Source organism: Oncorhynchus nerka, linkage group LG15, assembly GCF_034236695.1.
Source record: "Oncorhynchus nerka isolate Pitt River linkage group LG15, Oner_Uvic_2.0, whole genome shotgun sequence".
NCBI classification, from domain to species: domain Eukaryota; kingdom Metazoa; phylum Chordata; class Actinopteri; order Salmoniformes; family Salmonidae; genus Oncorhynchus; species Oncorhynchus nerka.
This window is the reverse complement of record NC_088410.1, coordinates 12,274,792-12,287,107: the sequence shown is the minus strand read 5'-3', so window position 1 is coordinate 12,287,107 and position 12,316 is coordinate 12,274,792. Positions and strand designations below refer to the sequence as shown.

General features: G+C 43.2%; 1 protein-coding gene across 1 annotated transcript; it reads left to right on the top strand.

The window, feature by feature from the left end:
* Positions 1 to 1,072: 1,072 nt before the first annotated feature.
* LOC115117476 (oocyte zinc finger protein XlCOF22-like) lies at positions 1,073 to 9,926 on the top strand. The gene is made up of 3 exons (XM_065000973.1): positions 1,073 to 1,144; positions 1,811 to 2,255; positions 7,898 to 9,926. The coding sequence occupies exons 1-3, from the start codon at positions 1,130 to 1,132 to the stop codon at positions 9,163 to 9,165; spliced, it is 1,728 nt and encodes a 575-aa protein (XP_064857045.1). The 5' UTR covers positions 1,073 to 1,129; the 3' UTR covers positions 9,166 to 9,926.
* The last annotated feature ends 2,390 nt before the right edge of the window (positions 9,927 to 12,316 follow it).

Genomic DNA, 12,316 nt, shown 5'->3' with positions numbered 1-12,316 from the left:
GGTATTATTTCACTGTAACAGCTACTGTAAATTGGACAGTGCAAATAGATTAACAAGAATTTAAGCTTTCTGCCAATATCAGATATGTCTCTGTCTTGGGAAATGTTCTTGTTACCGACAACCTCATGCTAATCGCATTAGCCTACGTTAGCTCAATAGTCCCGCGGTGGACCCACCGATCCTGTAGCGGTTTCAGGTAAGTAAAAATGAATGAACTAATACATTTTGTCATTAACACCACATTCTGTCCTTTCCATCACAGTTCTTTCAGGTGGCAATACCTAGGATAGGATAAAGTAATCCTTCTCATTTTTGAAATATTTAGTCATATTGTAACAGTGCATTCCACTGCATGTAACTCCAGTTGAACAGCAGCACTAAATACTCTGGATAAAGCATTTCCAAATCTTAAATGTAAATGTGGAAATTAGCTAAAATATCTTTTCATACTTGTGCAAATCTTGCTCTGAGACCTTGAAAATGGAGACCCTGCTCAAAGGATATCCATCAACAAAGGGTAAGAATATGTAGGGTAACTATTTTGAAAGATGGCAGAGGGTGCAGATGACTGCCCTGGTATGGGCAGGGGACGTGTCTAAAGTGTATACTGGTACATACAGACAAGGAGGCATGCAAAGGTATGTCAATTGGTATGGTATGCAGATCACATGTTCCATCCTCTTCCCTCACCTCTTTAATGAATATCCCATAAGCCTCTACATTATGGACAAGGTATGTGTATGGAAACTGTTTTGATAATGGTTTTCATTCACATTCACCACAAAAAGCAAGTTATGAATACTGTCTTGTGCATGTTTTGTTAATCATCTGTATAGTTACTTTATTTTTTATTCACAGACTTCAGCCTCCCTATAAACCTCTGAATATAACAGGACATATGTTCGATCACCATGCACTGCAAAATCATTCTCGCTATGGATACGGAGAACATCAACACATTAACATCAACAATACTTGGCAGGGTAATTTGTATTTTTCCATCACAAAGTATAATTGATTTATTCTCCGGTCCAGTTGGTGGCGGTAATGCAACATTATACTAGATGCCACCCGCCGTTAAACCAAAGAAGGAGTAACGCGAGATAGAACAACAACAGCTGCCAGTTCAATGTCAAGCGTCAAGGTAAGATCTAGATTTCTAATATATTCTGAAACGATTCCATAGGTAAACATTAGTAGGCGGATTATTTATCCAAGTCCACTAAATCATGTGTAAACAATAGCCATTTGTGCTAGAGTTAACTAGCCAGTAAAATGGCTACCCAAGCAAATGTGTTTATCTTCAAGACACTGTTGTGAATGATAACGTTATTAGTTATTAAGACAGCAATGTGAATTGTTCATCTTCAAGATGGCATAAATATATTGGCACCCTTAACTAATAAGTGAGCATGGCTGGTTAGGTAGGCTGTTTCTAAGGCTGGCTAGCGAGCAAGCTAGTTAATATAATTTCAATATCTAATCATTAGCTAACTGGTAATTTATAGATTACAAATCAAATGTTATTTTGGTTCGCCGTTGCTTCAAAATAACTTATTGCTGGTAATTTGGTTATCTAGCTAGATCGTTTCATCCTAGTGAGAAAGGTTTCAGTGATCTAAAGCTAACCCAACTAGCTCATCATTGCTAACGCTAGTTGTACGATTACCACAGCAATGCTAGCTAGCTACATGTATTAGTAGATTCCTAGTGGTTGGAATATTTAGTTATATTCCTTTATTAATTAAGCTGTTCCAGTTGTGAAACTCACCTTACATTTTGTTTGTGCCTCTTTTGAATCCTACTATAGCCTTCCATGTCTGAACCCAAGTCCCCGGGTTCTTACTGTGGTGTTCCAGCACAGAGAAGCTCACAGTGGAGTCCAGAGATGGTCTTAGTGAAGCTGGAGGACTGTAGTCAACCACTGGAACTCAATGTGATAGTCAAAGAGGAGGAGGAGGAGAGAGGGATTAAAGAGGAGGAGGAGGAGGAGAGAGCATTCAAAGAGGAGGAGGAGGAGGAGAGAGAAGTCAAAGAAGAGGAGGAGATTAAAGAGGAGGTGGAGGAGGAGAGAGCATTCAAAGAGGAGGTGGAGGAGGAGAGAGCATTCAAAGAGGAGGAGGTGGAGGAGAGAGCATTCAAAGAGGAGGAGGCGGAGGAGAGAGCATTCAAAGAGGAGGTGGAGGAGGAGAGAGCAGTCACAGAAGTGGAGAACAGGGAAGAGGAGGAAGAAGTAGATGGGAACACTGACCCAGGTAAGTTCAGTAGTTCAGGATGGAGAGAGGCTGGTGCATTGACAGCCACAGGGGATTCCAGAACTATTATTGAGTCTTTCCACCAATCTGGTGTCTCTTTCTGAAGAGTAACTTGCTTTCAACCTATTTTAAAGGGGCAGTGCAGTTAAAAATGTGACGTTCGTGTTTTGAAAAGAATTCCTGGAATTTCAACCTGTTCAGGTGGGATGGAGTTTTTGGCCCAGATCATGACATCACAATCTGATCAGAATGACCAGTCATCTTTTATTTGCACTTGAAACTGACAGTTTCATGCAGCGCTAAAAGGAACGTTTCAGACCCACAAATAGCAGGTCTCCTAGGTAACACAGTTGGTTTAGAGAGTGGAACCACAACCTAAATAACCACAATGTAAATAGTCCTTGTAGCTATTTGATTAGCTGTTCAGGAGTCTTATGGCTTGGAGGTAAAAATAGTTGAGAAGCCTTTTTGTCCTAGACTTGGCACTCCGGTACCACTTGCCATGCGGCAGTAGAGAGAACAGTCTATGACTGGGGTGGCTGGGGTCTTTGACCATTTTTAGGGCCTTCCTTCCTTCGAAACCCATTTCATGGAGCTCCCGACGAACGGTTCTTCTGCTGATGTTGCTTCCAGAAGCAGTTTGTAACTCGGTAGTGAGTGTTGCAACGGAGGACAGATTCATTTGACGCGCTTCAGCACTCAGCGGTCCTGTTCTGTGAGCTCGTGTGGCCTACCACTTTGTGGCTGTCTATTCATTTGAGTGGTTACCTATCTCAAAGCCCATCCCTCAGCGTTTTACCAAAACAGAGAAGGGGTTTGTTATTGGTTTAATTACAGATTCCAGCTTTAAAGACCAAGACCAGGACTACCTGACATGACTCCTTGCTGTCCCCAGTCCACCTGACCGTGCTGCTGCTCCAGTTTCAACTGTTCTGCCTTATTATTATTCGACCATGCTGGTCATTTATGAACATTTGAACATCTTGGCCATGTTCTGTTATAATCTCCACCCGGCACAGCCAGAAGAGGACTGGCCACCCCACATAGCCTGGTTCCTCTCTAGGTTTCTTCCTAGGTTTTGGCCTTTCTAGGGAGTTTTTCTTAGCCACCGTGCTTCTACACCTGCATTGCTTGCTGTTTGGGGTTTTAGACTGGGTTTCTGTACAGCACTTTGAGATATCAGCTGATGTACGAAGGGCTATATAAATACATTTGATTTGATTTGATTTGAAGTGCAAAACATTCAGTTTTTCCTGTGTTTTATATCATATTGTTCAACGGGATGAAACTAAAACTGTAAAAGTGTGTTTCTTTTTAAAAAATCAGTTATTTCCTGGTAGTTGCTGGTTGAAAATACAATTTACACAGGACCTTCTAATCAGCAGACTTGCGTGGGCAGAGTTCAGGCTTTTCATGGTGTCACCATGTGGTGAATTGTGGCAAACTTCTTGCTTGAGAAATAGTTTTTTCTCTCCTAAAAGCAATTATTTTTCCCATTTATTATAGAAATCTACACTGAACAAAAATATAAACACAACATGTAAAGTGTTGGTCCCATGTTTCATGAGCTGAAGTAAAAGATACCAGGAATTTTTCATATGCACAAAAAGCTTATTTCTCTGAAATTTAGGGCACAAATTTGTTTACAGCCCTGTTAGTGAGCATTTCTCCTTAGCCAAGATATTCCATCCACCTGACAGATGTGGCATATCAAGAAGCTGATTAAACAGCATCATTAGCATCACACCCTCTATAATGTGCACTTTTGTCAAACACAATGCCGCAGATGTCTGCAATTTTGAGGGAGCGTGCAGTTGGCATGCTGACTGCAGTAATGTCCACCAGAGCTGTTGCCAGAGAATTTAATGTTCATTTCTCTACCATAAGCCACCTCTACTGTCATTTTAGAGAATTTAGCATTATGTTCAACCGGCCTCACAACTGCAGACCACATGTAACCACGCCAGCCCAGGACCTCCACTTCCGACTTCTTCACCTGCGGGATCGGCTGAGACCAGGCACCCAGACAGCTGATGAAAATGTGGGTTTGAACAACCGAAGAATTCTGCTCAAACTGTCAGAAATGGTCTCAGTGGGAAAATGCTCACCTTCGATGGCCACTGGCACACTGGAAAAGTGTGCTCTTCTGGAGTAATCCCGGTTTCAACTGTACTGGGCAGGAAGCTCATCTGAACAGAGTGCCCCATGGTCGATATGAGCGGTTTGCTGTTGTGAACAGAGTGCCCCATGGTGGAGGTGGGGTTCGTCCTCATCAGGGTCTTGACCTGACTGCCCCATTTTTGCGTGAGCGGTTTGCTGTTGTGAACAGAATGGTCGACTTGAGTGGGAAATGCTCACCTGTAGTGAACAGAGTGCCCCACTGGCGATATGAGCGGTTTGCTGGAAAAGTGGGATTTTCACAGATTAATGCCCCCGGTTTCAACTGTATGGGGACAGATGACAGACAGTGTGTATGTGAACAGAGTGCCCCATGGTGTGGGGGCGAGCGGTTTGCTGTTGTGAACAGAGTGCCCCATGGTGGCGGTGGGGTTACGATATGGGAAGGCATAAGCTACGGACAATGAACATTATTGCATTTTATTGATGTCAATTTGAATGCACAGTGATACCGTGACGAGATCCTGAGGACCATTATGGTGCAATTCATCCACCGCCACCACCTCATGTTTCAGCATGATAATGCACAGCGATACCGTAACAAGATCCTGAGGACAATTATGGTGCAATTCATCCACCGCCATCACCTCATGTTTCAGCATGATAATCCCCATGTCGCAAGGATCCTGGATCTGTACACAGTTCCTGGAAGCTGAAAATGTCCCATTTCTTCCATGGTTTACATAACTCACCCACTGTACATGTTTGAGATGTTCTGGATCGATGCGTGTTCTGTTCCCGCCAATATCCAGAAACTTTGCATAGCCTTTGAAGAGGAGTGGGACAATGTTCCACAGGCCACAATCAATAAACTCTCCCTCAACGTCAACACAACAAATGAGCTGATCGTGGACTTCAGGAAACAGCAGAAGGAGCACACCTCTATCCACATCGATGGGACCACAGTGGAGAATGTGGAAAGCTTAAAGTTCCTCGGCGTACACATCACTGACAATCTGAAATGGTCCACCCACAATGCGTCTTCAACCTCAGGAGGCTGAAAAAATGTGGCTTTGCCTCTAAGACCGTTACAAAGTTTTACAGATGCACAATTGAGATTATCGTCACCGGGGCACTGCCCTCCAGAACACCTATAGCACACAATGTCACAGGAAGTCCAAAGCTACGGCCTGTTCACCCCTCTACCATCCAGAAGGCGAGGTCAGTACAGGTGCATCAAAGCTACGGCCTGTTCACCCCTCTACCATCCAGAAGGCGAGATCAGTACAGGTGCATCAAAGCTACTGCCTGTTCACCCCTCTACCATCCAGAAGGCGAGATCAGTACAGGTGCATCAAAGCTACGGCCTGTTCACCCCTCTACCATCCAGAAGGCGAGATCAGTACAGGTGCATCAAAGCTACGGCCTGTTCACCCCTCTACCATCCAGAAGGCGAGGTCAGTACAGGTGCATCAAAGCTACGGCCTGTTCACCCCTCTACCATCCAGAAGGCGAGGTCAGTACAGGTGCATCAAAGCTACGGCCTGTTCACCCCTCTACCATCCAGAAGGCGAGGTCAGTACAGGTGCATCAAAGCTACGGCCTGTTCACCCCTCTACCATCCAGAAGGCGAGGTCAGTACAGGTGCTTCAAAGCTACGGCCTGTTCACCCCTCTACCATCCAGAAGGCGAGGTCAGTACAGGTGCATCAAAGCTACGGCCTGTTCACCCCTCTACCATCCAGAAGGCGAGATCAGTACAGCTGCATCAAACAGCTTCTATCTCAAGGCCATCAGACTGCTACCACCCGGTTACTCAACCCTGCACCTTAGAGGCTGCTGCCCCATTTACATAGATGGAATCACTGGTCACTTTAGTAATGGAACACTAGTCATTTTAATAATGTTTACATACTGCTTTACTCATTTCATGTATTTTAGTCAATGTCACTCCGACATTGCTTTTCCTAATATTTATATATTTCTTAATAACATTGTTACTTTGACATTTGTGTGTATTGTTGTGAATGATTAGATACTACTGCACTGTTGGAGCTAGGAACACACGCATTTAGCTAGATACTACTGCACTGTTGGAGCTAGGAACACAAGCATTTAGCTAGATACTACTGCACTGTTGGAGCTAGGAACACAAGCATTTAGCTAGATACTACTGCACTGTTGGAGCTAGCACTGTTACACTAAGAACACAAGCATTTAGCTAGATACTACTGCACTGTTGGAGCTAGGAACACAAGCATTTAGCTAGATACTACTGCACTGTTGGAGCTAGGAACACAAGCATTTAGCTAGATACTACTGCACTGTTGGAGCTAGGAACACAAGCATTTAGCTAGATACTACTGCACTGTTGGAGCTAGGAACACAAGCATTTAGCTAGATACTACTGCACTGTTGGAGCTAGGAACACAAGCATTTAGCTAGATACTACTGCACTGTTGGAGCTAGGAACACAAGCATTTAGCTAGATACTACTGCACTGTTGGAGCTAGGAACACAAGCATTTAGCTAGATACTACTGCACTGTTGGAGCTAGGAACACAAGCATTTAGCTAGATACTACTGCACTGTTGGAGCTAGGAACACAAGCATTTAGCTAGATACTACTGAACACTGCATTGGAGCTAGGAACACAAGCATTTAGCATTTAGCTAGATAGATACTACTGCACTGTTGGAGCTAGGAACACAAGCATTTAGCTAGATACTACTGCACTGTTGGAGCTAGGAACACAAGCATTTAGCTAGATACTACTGCACTGTTGGAGCTAGGAACACAAGCTACTGCACTGTTGGAGCTAGGAACACAAGCATTTAGCTAGATACTACTGCACTGTTGGAGCTAGGAACACAAGCATTTAGCTAGATACTACTGCACTGTTGGAGCTAGGAACACAAGCATTTAGCTAGATACTACTGCACTGTTGGAGCTAGGAACACAAGCATTTAGCTAGATACTACTGCACTGTTGGAGCTAGGAACACAAGCATTTAGCTAGATACTACTGCACTGTTGGAGCTAGGAACACAAGAATTTCGCTACACCCGAAATAACATCTGCTAAATAGGTGTATGTGACCAATACAATTTGATTCGAACAGCCTAATCAATTCTACGCGATGGAGATGTCGCCCTGCTGAGGAAAATGGTGGTCACGCCAGATACTGACTGGTTTTCTGATCCACACTCCTACCTTTTCTTGAAGGTTTCTGTGACCAACAGATGCATATCTGTATTCCCGGTCATGTGAAATCCATTGATTATGCTCTAATGATTTTCAGTTGACTGATTTCCTTATGAACTGAAACTAAGTATAATTCTTGAAATTGTTGCATATTGCATTTTATATTTTTGTTCAGTGTATTCAAGTAAAGTACTTAATTGTTACCTAATAAAGGATTTGATATTGATATAAAACGGCTGCTTAGGCCTTTAAACAAGTATTTTAAAGACCATTTTCAATGCTGTTCCTGATTCTAATCCCCTATCTGTTCATATTCCCACAGGAGAGAGCTCCAACCCAGGTTCAGACAGTGAGCCCAGTTCCACAGCATCAGGAAGCCATAAACAACACAGACGGAGGAACTCAAGACAGAAACATCACCACTGCATGGACTGCTTCACTAGTTTCTATGAGCCAGAGGAGTTGAGAAGGCACACTTGTAGACCCCACCCCTGCTCAGACTGCAGAGACAGCTTTATTTGTCCAACTCACCTCAAATCAAAACAGACTCAAAAAAGGAGGAAGGTGTACTCATGTGGTCAATGTGGGAAGAGATTTCAAACACCAAGCAAACTCAAGACGCACCAGAGAACTCACACAGGAGAGAAGCCATACCACTGCTCTGTTTGTGGGAAGTGTTTCAGTCAGTCGAACCAACTAAAGACACACCAGAGAACTCACACAGGACAGAAGCCTTACCACTGCTCTCAGTGTGGAAAGAGTTTCAGTTGGTTACACAGCCTGAAGACACACCAGATAACTCACACAGGGGAGAAGCCTTACCACTGCTCACAGTGTGGAAAGCGTTTCAGTCTGGTAGGAAACCTAAAGAGACACCACCTAACCCACACAGTAGAGAAGCCTTACCGCTGTTCTCATTGTGGGAAGAGTTTCAGTCAGTTACACCATCTAAAGACACACCAGTTAATTCACACAGGAGAGAAGCCATATCACTGCTCTCAATGTGGGAAGAGTTTCAGTCATCCAAAAGACTTAAAGTCGCACCAGAGAACTCACACAGGAGAGAAGCCATTCCACTGCTCCCAATGTGGAAAGAGTTTCAGTCAGTTATCAACTCTGAAAAAACACCAGCTAACTCACACAGGAGAGAAGCCTTACCACTGCTCTCAATGTGGGAAGCGTTTCACCAGGTTATATCAACTGAAGGCACACCAGATAACGCACACAGAAGAGAAACCTTACCACTGCTTGCAATGTGGTGATAGTTTCACCAGTGCATATTTCCTAAAGAAACACCAGCTAATTCACACGGGAGAAAAGCCATTCCACTGCTCCCAGTGTGGGAAGAATTTCAGTCATTCATCAACTTTGAAGACACATCAGATAACTCACACAGGAGAGAAGATCCACCACTGCTCTCAGTGTGGGAAGAGTTTTGGTCATTCATCAACTCTCAAGACACATCAGATAACTCACTCAGGAGAGAAGCCTCACCTCTGCTCTCAGTGTGGGAAGAGTTTCAGCCAGTCATCAACTTTGAAGAAACATCAGAGAACTCACACAGGAGGAAAGCTGTGTCATCAGAGCTGAAGACACTAGCTTATTCACATAGGGGAGAAGCCTAAACTCTGTTGTCAATATGGGGATAGTTTCACCAGTTTATATTAATAAAATATAACACCAACTGATTATGACTAACAATAACTTACCTGGTTACTTAAAAGGGGTTAAAACTTGCAAAGGTGTGTGGAACATGCTGTCTGTGTGGAACATGCTGTCTGTGTGGAAAGCTTCGGTCAGTCATCAGATGTGAAGACACAGCATTTAACTCCCACAGTAGAGAAGAAGCCTTACTGTGTTCGGGAGGTGTTTGAATATTGGTTATTGAAATGAAGCTGCTATGTTCACAATAAGCCATTATCATCATATCACTTTTTCAGGAATCAGGAATCACCAAAAAGTCAGCACTGCAGAGAAAAGGCAGTTTTACAGAAACTGTATGTATTTGGTTGGTGCTTAAAACAGACATGGCTTGTCAATGTCAGTATGTCCACTATACAGCTGTCTTTTTGGGAATGCAATACTTTCTATACCGGCAGACCTTCCGCAGCCACAACGGGCAATTCAGTGAAGTTGTATTTGCCAGTGTGGAATCCATAGCTAATATCTGTCCATAGAGAATCCTCGGTAATCAGACATCATCTAATCTAGTTGGATTTCTATAATCACATTTCTTTTTTAAGTTGAAAAAATATATATAATTTAGTCACAAAAAATGTATGCAAACAAAAACTTCTAATTAGAGGAATATAACCAAAAATGAATAAACATATTGTATTTCAATTACTATGCTCAGTCTCCTGTCTTAGTTTATTACGGAAGGTTGAAGGTTCATTATTTCTGGTGCTTTACAGGGAGGCTATACTGTAAGTAAGGCGTTCGGTGCTGTTTAAGATGAGGATGATTATATAATTAGTTTTTTTATGAGCCTTGTTTCTATTACAGGATGATTTGTTTATGGCTTTTACATGGTATTGTCATTCATATTCCATTCACCTAGTTTAATGGAACATCCATAGGTTTAGGCTACTACATGATACTCATTTTCCCTCTACCCATCATGAGGTTGCTACAACCTGGCCTATGAATTAAAGTTTAAAACATACAGTCCCAGTCAAAAGTTTGAACACACCTACTCTTGGCAGTCACTCAACCAGCTTCAGGATGAATGCTTTTCCAACAGTCTTGACGGAGTTCCCACATAAAGTGGGAAGAACAAGTATTTGATACACTGCTTATTTTGCAGGTTTTCCTACTTACAAGGCATGTAGAGGTCTTTCATTTTTATCATAGGTACACTTCAACTGTGAGAGACGGAATCTAAAACAAAAATCCAGAAAATCACATTGTATGATTTTTAAGTAATTAATTTGCATTTTATTGCATGACAGTATTTGATCACCTACCAACCAGTAAGAATTCCGGCTCTCACAGACCTGTTAGTTTTTCTTTAAGAAGCCCTCCTGTTCTCCACTCATTACCTGTATTAACTGCACCTGATTGAACTCGTTACCTGTATAAAAGACACCTGTCCACACACTCAATCAAACAGACGCCAATCTCTCCACAATGGCCAAGACCAGAGAGCTGTGTAAGGACATCAGGGATAAAATTGTTGACCTGCACCAGGCTTGGATGGGCTACAGGACAATAGGCAAGCAGCTTGGTGAGAAGGCAACAACTGTTGGCGCAATTATTCGAAAATGGAAGAAGTTCAAGATGACGGTCAATCACCCTTGGTCTGGGGCTCCATGCAAGATCTCACCTTGTGGGGCATCAAAAAAATAATACTTCAAATGCATCCAACAAGTACTAAACTTTTGACTACTTTAATACACATATACTGTAAGTGATTTTGTCCCAATTACTTATGACACCTTCAAATGGGAGGACTAGATACATAAAGTGCTTTTATTTTGTGAAGGAACATTTTATGTTTGTGGTTTTCTAATAACCAATTTGACTGGGTTCATGCAAGTGACTCATTGATCGTGCCTGGGAGGAACCCTCACTATCAGTATAAGCAATTTGGCAGCACGCCCATAACATTGTTTTGAAAACAGAAAGTCAAAGCAACATATCCTACAAACAGGACAGGTCAAAATAAAATGGACAATATGGAATGGACAATCACAACTGTTGTACAGGAGTTCCACCCCATTGTCATGATCAGTGATCATAGCGAAAAATATACTACTTTTGGGTTTCCTGCTGTGTAAACACATTGCAAATAGGCTCATGATGACGCTTGATAAAGTTGGGTAGCTGATATTCAGGGTTTAAATAGCCAAATTGATTAGTCACAGGAATCTGTACTAATAAAGCCAATGCAATGGCCTGTTTTACAAACGCTGGGCCTACCACATGGATGGGCATTCATAAAATCCCATTGCAGGCCGACATGATAGGCTACAGCCCAGTAAGAAGGCCGACATGATAGGCTACAGCCCAGTACGAAGGCCGACATGATAGGCTACAGCCCAGTACGAAGGCCGACATGATAGGCTACAGCCCAGTACGAAGGCCGACAGCCGACATGATAGGCTACAGCCCAGTACGAAGGCCGACATGATAGGCTACAGCCCAGTACGAAAGCCGACATGATAGGCTACAGCCCAGTACGAAGGTCGACATGATAGGCTACAGCCCAGTACGAAGGCCGACATGATAGGCTACAGCCAGTACGAAGGCCGACATGATAGGCTACAGCCCAGTACGAAGGCCGACATGATAGGCTACAGCCCAGTACGAAGGCCGACATGATAGGCTACAGCCCAGTACGAAGGCCGACATGATAGGCTACAGCCCAGTACGAAGGCCGACATGATAGGCTACAGCCCAGTACGAAGGCCGACATGATAGGCTACAGCCCAGTACGAAGGCCGACATGATAGGCTACAGCCCAGTACGAATGAGCCGTCTTTTGGACGTCTTTTATTGGTCCTGTCTGGACGTCGTTTTTTGGTGTTTTACAAACAGTAGGCTTACCATAATAGACGGGCATTCATAAAATTCCATTTTCAAATTTTGGGCAACACCGTAGGCTACATCTCAGTAAGCACAGACCGACCTCAATGCATCAATGCAAGTTCCAGACCGGCCTTGATTTCCACATCCACAGACATTGGTTTTTGGTCTGGTCCGGTCCAAATCTGAACCAATCATAGACGTCTACGTTTGG